We start from the raw sequence: 12,703 nt of genomic DNA, 5'->3' as shown, positions 1-12,703 counted from the left end.
GGGCACAATAGCCTCTGCTGAGGCACAAAGTGCAGCTCCCTGCGCCAGTCGGGTAAAACAATTCCAATATCCACAATCTAAGTAAGGCCTCGATTGCAATGGCTCCGCCACGGTCTTGCTCTGTGATATTAATACTTTATGGTGTGGATGTTCTAACTCACCAACGGTACTTTGACTGTAACTCAGCTCTTCTCAATGCACCTCAAGAACCCTGAAAACCCTGGTGGGTACATTTCAAAGAAAGCCAAAGGATTAGGAATGAAAACAGTTTATTCTGGATACAAGCTGCATATGGAAGGGGGAATTGGGTTTAATGGCCATTTAAAAAAACATAATATAGTCCCATTAAATAATTCATTCACATTAAATTCAAATTACTTTAAAGAGGTAGTGTTTGATATCGGATGGAAAAATAGAAGCCACGGTTGTTAACGTCGCAATATATCTAACTTCATTTTGCCTGTAAATATGGTACAAATCTCACAAGCATACTGATTGGGGACCCCTGCAGCGCTTAAGCAGAACTTGCACTCTAAATTACCTTGCTTCTGTAAAAACAGCAAAGAGTCTTGTGTCACCTTATAGACTAACAGACGTTTTGGAGCATGAGCTTTCGTGGGTGAATACCCACTTCATCGGATGCATGTAGTGGAAATTTCCAGGGGCAGGTATATATAAGCAAGCAAGAAGCAGGCTAGAGAACAAGATTAGTTCAATCAGGGAGGAGAACCAAGAAAACCAAGAGAGGAGAAACTGGTTTTGTAGTTGGCAAGCCATTCACAGTCTTTGTTTAATCCTGAGCTGATGGTGTCAAATTTGCAGATGAACTGAAGCTCAGCAGTTTCTCTCTGAAGTCTGGTCCTGAAGTTTTTTTGCTGCAGGATGGCCACCTTAAGATCTGCTATTGTGTGGCCAGGGAGGTTGAAGTGTTCTCCTACAGGTTTTTGTATATTGCCATTCCTAATATCTCATTTGTGTCCATTTATCCTTTTCCGTAGAGACTGTCCAATTTGGCAGATGTACATAGCAGAGGGGCATTGCGGGCATATGATGGTGTATATTACATTGGTGGACGTGCAGATGAATGAACCGGTGATGGTGTGGCTGATCTGGTTAGGTCCTGTGATGGTGTCGCTGGTGTAGATATGTGGGCAGAGTTGGCATCAAGGTTTGTTGCATGGATTGGTTCCTGAGCTAGAGTTACTATGGTGCGGTGTGCAGTTACTGGTGAGAATATGCTTCAGGTTGGCAGGTTGTCTGTGGGCGAGGACTGGCCTGCCACCCAAGGCCTGTGAAAGTGTGGGATCATTGTCCAGGATGGGTTGTAGATCCCTGATGATGCGTTGGAGGGGTTTTAGCTGGGGACTGTATGTGATGGCCAGTGGAGTCCTGTTGGTTTCTTTCTTGGGTTTGTCTTGCAGTAGGAGGCTTCTGGGTACACGTCTGGCTCTGCTGATCTGTTTCCTTATTTCCTCGTGCAGGTATTGTAGTTTTGAGAATGCTTGATGGAGATTTTGTAGGTGTTGGTCTCTGTCTGAGGGGTTAGAGCAGATATGGTTGTACCTCAGTGCTTGGCTGTAGACAATGGATCGTGTGGTGTGCCTGGGATGGAAGCTGGAGGCATGAAGGTAGGCATAGTGGTCGGTAGGTTTTCGATATAGGGTGGTGTTAATGTGACCATCACTTATTTGCACCGTGGTGTCTAGGAAGTGGACCTCCCGTGTAGATTGGTCCAGGCTGAGGTTGATGGTGGGGTGGAAGCTGTTGAAATCATGGTGGAATTTTTCCCAGAGTCTCCTTCCCATGGGTCCAGATGATGAAGATGTCATCAATGTAGGTAGAGAAGGGACGTGAGTGGACGAGAGCTGAGGAAGCGTTGTTCCAGGTCAGCCATAAAAACGTTGGCCTATTGTGGGGCCATGCAGGTGCCCATAGCGGTGCCACTGATCTGGAGATGTATATTGTCATCAAATTTGAAATAGTTGTGTGTGAGGATAAAGGCACAGAGCTCAGCAACCAGTTGTGCTGTGGCATCATCAGGGATACTGTTCCTGACAGCTTGTATTCCATCAGTGTGTGGGATGTTTGTGCAGAGAGTCTCTAATCCATGATGGCTAAGATGGTGTTTTCTGGAAGGTCACCAATGCATTGTAGTTTCGTCAGGAAATTGGTGGTGTCACGGAGATAGCTAGGAGTGCTGGTGGCATAGGGTCTGAGTAGAGAGTCCACATATCCAGACAGTCCTTCAGTGAGAGTGCCAATGCCCGAGATGATGGGGCGTCCAGGATTTCCAGGTTTGTGGATCTTGGGTAGTAGATAGAATAACCCTGGTCAGGGCTCTAAGGGTACACCTCAGCTGCTAGAAGAAGGCCCCATCATCCCTGATTGAACTAACCTCGTTATCTCTAGCCTGCTTCTTGCTTGCTTATATATACCTGCCCCTGGAAATTTCCACTACATGCATCCGATGAAGTGGGTATTCACCCATGAAAGCTCATGCTCCAAAACGTCTGTTAGTCTATAAGGTGCCACAAGACTCTTTGCTGCTTTTACAGATCCAGACTAACACGGCTACCCCTCTGATACTTGATACCTTGCTTCTGTTAGTCAGATGAATTGACCTTAGAGTTCTTTTTGAATGGAGGCTTTTCTCTCGTATTTAATTTATAAATCTACTCCTGCCAGACTGCAGCTACTGTATAACACTGGAAATAACTACGGAAATTCCACTCAAACTCTCACAAATCAGTAGAAAGTAAATCACCAATAGAAAGCTCCACCTAACTGTGGAGAGTTGAAATTGCAGGATAACTTGAACTGTTTTTACAATGTCTCCAGTCACCACTCCAGCCTGCTCCCTATGAACTGAGTGCAGAATCTAATGTTAGTCCTAGGATCTGACCTTAGGTCTCATCTGCTCTAGGGAATGTCTTAACACTTTAGGTATTTCAAGGTAATCGGTGCATTTAGAACTAGTTTTGTATTCCATTTCAATTTTTCTAACATATAGACATATGAGCTGAAGCTATTTTGACTTTGCTGAAACTGTATATTGCAGATCCAAAGGAAAGGTTACTTGGGCCCTTCTCAGATATGCTGAGCTATATTCTGTTCCGCTACACCAGTGTTCCACTGGTATCAGTGCGCTATTGCTGCAGATTTACACTGGTGTCCTTTAGGCCATGTCTACATTAAGGAAATTTGCACCAGTGTAGCTACATCAACATAGTTCAGTGCAGCACATACATATTTGTGATTTGCACAAGTGTAAATACATAATCATAGAAACACCCATACAAATATCCTTAATCTAGACTGGGCCTGAGATCACAGTTTGGCCCACAATATTCTGAAGCTTTGCTACCAGCAGAAGTTCCATTCATTTTATTTATTGAAGTGCACCATTTTTTCATGTTTACACATTAAAAATGTCATCTGTGACCAGATTCTGTAACAGGGCTTTAGTGAAATAAACACTTTGTTCCTTCATTTGCTGAATGTTTGCATTTCTCCATCAGGTGATGTAGCCTGCTGTAACCCAGACTGACTCATTACCTTCACTCAGGAGTGGCTGCTACTTCTCATATGGAGTGAAGCCACACTAGTGCAGTGTGCCCATAAAAGGTCAAATCACAGAGAGACCTATATGAGCCCAAGTGGAGGTCAGAGTCTGATAGCTTATAGAACAAGAATGACACAAGCCATACACTGAATTTGGAATTCAGCTTTTGAGCACATTGCATTTAAATTAAGGCCTGTAATCAAGATGGAGTATGGCAGAGATATTAAAATTCTCCCTCACTTACAACTACGAAGCATTAGTTGTAATGAGAGGAGAATATAGTTGAATGAGAATAACTGTACCCTGATGGCCCAAAAATATTATAAGAATGTGACATTGTGAGTGTTATTTTAAATAAAATATTTGGTGACAGGGTAGGTCATATCTCTGAACAATAAAAAGAGAAATTGATAGAGTAGGTTCTTTTATGCATGCATAGAGATCATGAAGTGAGATTAGTCTAGCTTCTACATGGCTTCCACTCAGCTATTTTAGATTTGCATCAGTGTATCAAGGTGAAGAATTTGGCTCAACATTTGCAACCTATCAAAGTCTGTCAGTGTAAAAGTACCATCAAATCTCATTACCCTTCACATGGCTAGAAAGAGAAAATCTGAAGATCTAAAATTTCAAATAAAGTTTTATTTGCACAGACTACAATGTGAGTAAGTCCTTAAGGATTGAAATATAGTGGAAATCATTGTTTTTCCCACATTTATACAACTCTTTGTCTTACGAGACAGACTGTTTTGAAAAGCTGACTTAAAAAACCAAAAATACCTATTAAATTGGAGCAATATCTAAGCCAATATCTATAGGGGGAGGGATAGCTCAGTGGTTTGAACATTGGCCTGCTAAACCCAGGATTGGGAGTTCAATCCTTGAGGGGGCCACTTAGGGATCTAGGGCAAAATCAGTACTTGGTCCTGCTAGTGAAGGCAGGGGGTTGGACTCAATGACCTTTTGGGGTCCCTTCCAGTTCTATAAGATAAATAATATACGGAGATATACCTATTATATTTGCAATACACACTTTTGCATAGTGCACACTAGAGCAGAACCTCACCAATGCCTGGTAGACCAGTTGCACATTACCAAATATTGTGAAGGAGCAAATAAGAGGGAAAATATCACAATACAAGGGTCCGTGATACCATAGACACAAAAGGTACTCTGTGTCTTTAATACTGAACTGCAGATATCAAAATAATTTCACAGAACACTAGGAAGTGTTCTGCAGCATATTTTGTAAAGCCAGTCTTTCTAATATCAGACATATCACTACAGCAGCCCATCCTTAAAGATCTGTGGCCCAGTACCTACATTCCTTGCATTCACCAAACTCCTGTTGACTCACTTGAGAGTTTTGGGTGCCCACTATTTGAAAGGGTAAGGCCATAGCTGAAAGATGGAGTGAGAATGCCAGGCTGCTTTTGAAAACGATCCAATTTACCAAGTGAGTAGTAGATAGAGGTTCTACTGTATGCTTAGCACTGAGATTTTCACTAGTATTACATTGTGCAGCATCACAGCCTCACTACAAATTGGGCCAATTGTGGGGTTTTGTTTGTTTGTTTATTTATTTATTTTATTAAATAACTTAACAAAAAGGAAGCAAGTACTGAGAATAGGTGGAGCCACTGCATAGCCATTTAAAAAGCAGCAGAAGTAACCTCAAGTAACAAAATATTAGTTGAGCTCATTTTATCTGAAGGCATCCTCAAAACAATATAGACTATTATAGATACACTGCAAGCAATTTAAGTTTGACTCACCATACTGGCAGCGCGGACCCTGAAATCCTGCTGGACATTGGCACATCAGGGATCCTCCTTCAGAGCATTTCCCGCCATTGAAGCAAGTGCCTACAGAGCACAAGACTAGAAAAAACAACAAAGAAGAATCTTCATTGTACAACTCTTCAGAAAGAACGAATACCTCAGAGTGTCATATTCTGGTTGTAATAGAAGCCTCCCAAACTGATGTGAATCAGAGGTTGTGTTTTCACTGAACAAGTTAAATTAGAGTAAGCCTTGTTCTTAGGGGAATAGGCAAAAAGAATCTTCCTTCCAATTATCATACAGATATGATGTCCCAGTCCAGGATAATAAAATATAATATAATGTAATAATGGCCTTGGGAATGGTGTGGTTTGACTTTAAGATGTTTAAAGGGTGGAAAGCACAGTCTTACAAGATTAAGAATGCTACCAGATTCCACAGGGAGGATGATGGAAGGGTGGATGAATTGCTGTTGTATAATGCAGAGATGATTGAAACTCACATCTCAATAGATTATGTAACAGCTACGGTGAGACAATTTCCTCCCCCTGTCCCCAAATGCACAATACAAAACCAGCTGAATCAAAACAGTCTCCTTGTGCCTGAATGTATTGAATAAAGGTTAGTTCAGCTACTCAGGTGCCTTAAAGAATTCACAGAGAGTCTGCATTATTTTTCCAAGAAAAGGCTTTTACATTTCCACAGAAGTTCAATTTGATAAATTCCTTTTATGCTTCAGATTTGGTTACAAATTTTAAATGCATCTTTGACAGCATTTACAGAGAAGCAAACAAAAGAGAGTCAATAGCCTGAAGCAGAAAGGGGCAACCCCTCAAGAAAAATGACCACAAAAGCAAGGACTCTGCATACAACCCTAAAACATTTTATTTTGTTTAGTTTCTCTCATACAAAGCATAGGACAAAATGCTGTACAGGGGAAAAAATAGCCAAAGTAGAGAGAAGTTCAGAGGTACAGTAAATGAAATGGAGAATCTGAGGTAAAGAGATACAGGAAACCTATAGATGGTAACCAGGGCCAGTGCAACCCATTAGGCAACCTAGGTGGTCGCCTAGGACACTAGCATTTGTGGGGCGGCATTTCAGGTCCTTCAGCGGCGACCGAATCTTTGACCCCCCTGGTCGTCGTCATCGGCACTTAGGCAGAGGGAGCTGGGGCAGGGGGGTGCGTGGAGGGCTGCCTGCAGCAAGTAAGGTGGCGGGGGCGGCACACAGGGGAACTCCCTGCCCCAGCTCACCTCTGCTCCGCCTTCTCCTCTGAGCACGCCACCCCGCTCTGCTTCTCTCCTTCCCAGGCTTGCGGCGCCAATCAGCTGTTTGGCGCCGCAAGCCTGGGAGGCAGGAGATGTGGAGCGGTGACGGTGTGTTCGGGGAGGAGGCGGAACAGAGGTGAGCTGGGGTGGGGAGCTGCCGCACGGCTCCCCGGGCCGGGGGGGGCTGCCGCGGAGGGGGGGCACCTTAGGGCAGAGGGGGGGCGGAGAGCTGTCACAGGGCTCGGGGAGGGGGGGTGCAAGGTGGAAGTTTTGCCTAGGGCATGAAACATCCTTGCACCCACCCTGGTGGTAACAGCTGTAGTAGAGAAGTTTCTAGACCCAACAATGGTCATACCCATTGTGGAGGGACAGAGTGATACCAGTGCTACATGAGTGCAAGGTGCAGAGTGAGAGAGATGGGGCCAAATTTAGTGTTGGTTTAGGCAGCCACAACTCTATTATTTCAAAGAATCTACATTTGCTTATATCAGGACTAAACTGGACATCAAGTCTATGGAAGGCCAGCAGAGAGTCTGGCACACCAATAAATTATGAATATTGAGCTTCTAATGATAGTCCTTGCAAAGTATTGCTCAGCCATCTTAAAGATACCTGGTGCTACTATGCACATTTGCTTTTTAAAAAAAAGTCTATGATAAGAGTCCATTCACCTTTATGGGAATCCTAAATGTATCTAAAAAGCAATAGAGAGAGGCCATCTTTTCACAACACATAGTCAACAAGTAAATAAGACCAGATGGAGAAATGTATTCTATCTTTTGCCTCACAACATTGGATGGATCCTGTGACTACTTACAGTGCAAGCAGCCAGGTTCGTCATCTTCTTGGGTCCATCCTGGACAACATTTGTAGACAGTTTGATGCTCTATGCTGTACACTTGTTTGTAGACTGTGTAATACCCCGTCCTATAAAATAAGATTCAGTGGAAGAGAATTATCCCAACTTCCTTCTGTGCAGCTTATTCAAAACAGCAGTAATGTACACAGGATTTAATATGTCACACACATTATATCTGTAACATACACTCATTTCAGACATAATCAATGGTTCTTGTACCTGAGAAAGTAAAGTGAAACACATCCCACTGTCAAAAACTGGTTTAGCACTTAAACAAATTCTGGTTCTAGGTGCTTAGCCAGTGACTTCCACCAATTCAGTGGTTTGACTCTTTAAAACTTGGTAGCAAATATGTAATTTTTTTTTTGTATTTTAAATTAAATGACTTAATAGATTATAATGTTTAGGCCTTAATATAAACTTATACAAATAAAAAACCCTTTTTAAAAAAAATAATTTTTACCCACCATGATAAATGCTAATGTGCAAAACACATGCCTCTGACAGAAATACAAATTGACTGCAAAATCCCAACAGCACATACCAATATATTCATAACAACTTTTTTGTGGGGAGGGCTAAAGGTATTGTAATATATTTCTCAGTACATATTTCTTGGGCAATGTATGAAGTGTTCCTATCAATTGCCTTACCAGAAAACAGGTAATAAAATAACTTAGTTAGCAATCGTGCATTACCTTCTCTCATAGGCCATACACCACCTATGTCCTGTGCAGCCTTGTTTCCACATCTTGACAACCTGGGTAAAAGCCTGAACACATGGCTGCCGCTGTCCCACTATTGCCAGCTCTTGTTCCAGACATACATTTGGCCTTTGGGGGAAAGGAGGAATAGAGAAAAGGAATATAAATGGAATAATCTGTATAATATACTAGGAAAGTCATGTCAAGAGAACGACATAAATGGCTGATTTATCCTCTCCACACTGCCCCATTTCTGATTTCATGCTATTTTGTTATTCAAAATTATTTGAGCGATATTGGAAAGGGCTGTTGGGAGCACCCAGTTGAACCAGGAGCCAGGACTCCCAGGTCCCCTTCAGCCCACAAGACTTGAAGGGCTGTGAGGGTGAGCAAGCAGGGTCCTGTCAGAGCCTTGCCTGTGTTCTGTTGGACCGTCATTTAAAATAAAAATACTTCCATTGTCTCAGTGAAACTTTCTGAATTCAATGAAATCTGCATTCTCTGACCAAAAAAAGTTTCACTAAAGAATTTCTGAACAGTTCTAGCTAGAACAGACTCACACTATGTGGATCGAACGAGAGAGAGAGAGGAGATAACACACACTGACCAGTAGATTATACACATTGTGAGACAAGCCCTGCACCAAAGAATTTACCATCAGAGCATATGGTGTGAAATCCTGGTCCCAGAGAAGTCAATGCAGTTTTGTCATTGACAAAAAGGAGGGCAAAATTTCACCCATGGTGTCAAAATGTTGATGTCTTTTTATGCTCAGTAGTACTACAAATTAAGGCCCTGATCCTATAAAGGTTGAGGCACATGCTTAACTTTACATACTGTGACAAAGTTCCTCCTCTACCTTGGTGGGTCCTGCGCTTATTGGCGGATTTGCTCGCCTCAGAGAACTTCCCCTCTGGTGGAATCCACAGTCCAGATCAACTCCTCCTGTGTCTGATCAGGAGTTGGGAGGTTTGCGGGGAACCCAGGCCCACCCTCTACTCCGGGTTCCAGCCCAGGGCCCTGTGGATTGCAGCTGTCTATAGTGCCTCCTGTAACAGCTGAATGACAGCTACAACTCCCTGGGCTACTTCCCCATGGCCTCCTCCAAACACCTTCTTATGCTCAACACAGGACCTTCCTCCTGGTGTCTGATAACACTTGTACTCCTCAGTCCTCCAGCAGCACACCCTCTCAGCTCCTTGCACTTCTTGTTCCCAGCTCCTCACACATGCACCATAAACTGAAGTGAGCTCCTTTTTAAACCCAGGTGCCCAGATTAGCCTACCTTAATTGATTCTAGCAGCTTCTTGATTGGCTGCAGGTGTTCTAATCAGCCTGTCTGTCTTAATTGTTTCCAGAAAGTTCCTGATTGTTCTGGAACCTTCCCTGTTACCTTACCCAGGGAAAGGGGACCTACTTAACCTGGGGCTAATATATCTGCCTTCTATCATTCTCCTGTAGCCATCTGACCTAACCCTGTCACAATACTTTGAGTTCAATGACACTAGTCCTGTGAGTAAATTTAAAGCCATGGTTAATTCTTTACAGGGCCCAAAAGCTTAATCCTGCTTTCACTAAAATCAATGGCAACATTCCCACTGATTTAAATAGGAGATTACCACCTTGCAGGCAAAATGAGAAATGCAACAATTTCTAAAAGTAACTATAAACATGAAAATCATTTTCACATAACTACTAATCTCAGGTTTCTTGATGTCACTTCTGTATGAAATGACAAGGAAATTCTGCTAAATATTGCAAATTTATGGACAAAGCAATCATTGATTATTTTACTGTAGATATTTTATCATGGGAAGCAATCTAAACAATCTCCATTAGATATATGTCACAATTATTAATTATTTCTCCTAGTACTATATAATTCTTCTATTTCAGGACATTCATTAATTTCTCGTAGAAGGCAAGAATGATTTGCATTTGCACTATGATTTCTCCCTCTGCTTAGTAGATTTTAAATGTACATAAAACATTCATTAGCACTTGTGATTTGTACCTTGGGACTTCAAAAAAGTTTCATTCAGTTTATGAATGAAATGTTTCATTGCACTTAGAGTGTAAGGATCAGATGATACAATGGGTTAGATTTCTGGTATTTCCTTCTTCTAGGGTCCAGAGTACAGATTTTGACTCACAGCAGGATCAAACATGAAGATGTAGGGGCAGTTCCTCAGCTAGTGTAAACTGTCATAGCTCCACTGAAGATCTGCCCTGTATTTGCTATCTCACCCTAGCCCCCATCTACGTGGGGGAAAAACCCCACACCCACACACCATGCAATTTGGTATGACTAGTAATTGTTACTTAAGAGACAGAGGATTGAAGATGTGCAAGTTCTAGAGCTCAACAGCAATTGCCTGCATCATTTTCTTGTCAGTATTTCAGCTTAAGGAACCTTCCCAAGGCCACACAGCAATTCAATGGCAGTGTCAGGAACAGAACTCTGGTGTGCTAATCCCCATTACTCTAATCTAACCATTAGCCAGTGCTACCTTTGCTTATTTTCTCTGTGTTCAAAGATGCATGCATTTTAGCTCCATTCTCCCATTGCTGAAGTTAAAATTTCTATGCATATCTCCCTTTATCAGTTGCTTAAAGCTTTCCAGATGCAGGTACATTGCATTCCTAGCGATAAAGAAAGGAAGCCAAAAATTTTTATAATTAGTTATGGACTCAATTTTGCCAGTCCTTATGCCCTTTTGTCCTCCATGTTCCCATGACTAATCCAATTGACTTCAATAGTACTACTAATATGAATAAATATTACTCGCATGGAGAAAAGCAATGCAGCATCAGGTCATCTGTTTATTAAGATTTATGCAGAGGAAGAACAAAAACCCACATCACCTGCTTGCTCTATGTGCCCTAAACACTATTTAAAATGCAAATATTGACTCTCCCCATCCCATTCCCCCCCTCCCCCATACACACACACACCAATCTAACTGCAACAATTCCATCCCATGTAATCCTCAACCAGCAAGGCAGGCAAATGAACACTCCCTCTCCAACAATTAACCACATTCACATTCTTCCCCTTATTCCTCCACCTCTTCAAGTGGTGGGGAAAGCCAGGCATAGCACTCTAATTTATCCTTGCTACATTACATACAAACCTAGAGAAGTTCCACTACCCAGGATGTAATTATTTTAAATACATTATAATTATGGTTCTCCATTGAGTAAAGGCCAGCTCCTCTCTCACTGTGACTAAATCGTTTATCAAAGCTACAAGTGGGTTCAAGGGCATGTTTACAAAAGGAGAGCTCTATACACTTTTTATTCTCTTCTTCTACACACAATCTGATGCTATTTGTTAATGGGCTTTTAAATGTTAAACAAGCAAACAGTATAAAGTTTATATTCTGCTTTACAATTTTATTGATGCAGCAATCCTCAAAACCATTTTTTCCCCTCTTAATATGCTTTTCTTTGTCAGCCAAAACCAACACAAGGTTCTTAGCCTGTCAGTCTAACTTAAGCAAACCAGAAAGCATATTTTTAATATTTACATTCTGAGACTGCCCTTTAAATAGAGACACACCACACATTCCTAACTCCTGGGCTTATGGTCTAATGAACAGATAATTACATGTACTAGAAGAGATAGCTGCCACAGTTAATCATACAGACTGTCGTTCCTGTGAGTCACTGCTTACTATAGAAGAGGAAACTTCATCCGTAGCAGAGGCAGAGTTAAGCCCCATAGTTTTATTTCTAGTAAGGAACATGTAGAATAGAACTGTGTGGATAATTCTAATGATTTTATCTCATAGTATTTGGAGTTTTTCTAAAAGCCCCCAAACCCAAAGTCATGTAATTGAGTGAGAATCTAACCGTTCCATTTAAAAATAAGTTTGCAGAGAAAAGTTTGGGGAAAATAGACCACTAAAAGCTCAGAAGATAAATTATGTATTATAATCTCATATTTTTGGAGGGGCTGACTCAGGATTTCTGAAGCCCAAGGGTTTTGTACACTGCAAATAAAGGAATTCTTTTTCCAGTTTCTCATAAGCAACCAATAGTAAACCAACTCTTATTCCTGAATAAAATGAACCACAGTTTATTGGCAGGTTCTAGCTAGCAGAACTCACACTGGTATTACAAGCTGGCCCCAAAACAAGGGAAGAAGGGAGACTCTTTCCCCCGCACACACCTCCCATTACTGAAGTTTTTACTCAGTCTTTAACCAAGTTAAACTCTCATTTGCCTAAAGACTGATTATAACCTAGAGTGCCACATCACTCCTTTACCCATGGAAAAACCCACAGGAGGAAGTGCAGGGGGGATGGATCACTTTACAAAGGGCAGGTTTCACTTCCTGCAGCCCAGAGACCTGAGTGATGCACCAGAAGCAAAGAGACATCTCTGCAAGCTTCCTGTGCCTCCCTACAGCTCCTGTTATTAGCAGTTTCAGCTGCAATAGAGCTACTCTTCTAAGCCTCCCGACTATACCGCTCCCATCCCTGGAGCTTCACCTCAAGGGGAGTTCCACGAAGAAACGAATG

The 12,703-nt window shown here is 41.9% G+C and overlaps 1 protein-coding gene across 1 annotated transcript in view; it reads right to left on the bottom strand.

The window, feature by feature from the left end:
* The window catches only part of LOC123377276 (multiple epidermal growth factor-like domains protein 6), a 269,454-nt gene that overhangs the window by 242,302 nt on the left and 14,449 nt on the right, over positions 1 to 12,703 (bottom strand). The window contains exons 2-4 of the mRNA XM_045029959.1: positions 8,172 to 8,306; positions 7,432 to 7,541; positions 5,338 to 5,442 (exon numbers count right to left, since the gene is read on the bottom strand). Coding sequence (XP_044885894.1) covers positions 5,338 to 5,442; positions 7,432 to 7,541; positions 8,172 to 8,306 — 350 coding nt within the window. The remainder of the gene's footprint in view (positions 1 to 5,337; positions 5,443 to 7,431; positions 7,542 to 8,171; positions 8,307 to 12,703) is intronic.

The sequence above is a fragment of the Mauremys mutica genome, chromosome 9 (assembly GCF_020497125.1).
Source record: "Mauremys mutica isolate MM-2020 ecotype Southern chromosome 9, ASM2049712v1, whole genome shotgun sequence".
Taxonomy (NCBI): domain Eukaryota; kingdom Metazoa; phylum Chordata; order Testudines; family Geoemydidae; genus Mauremys; species Mauremys mutica.
This window is presented reverse-complemented; position numbering and strand designations above follow the sequence as displayed.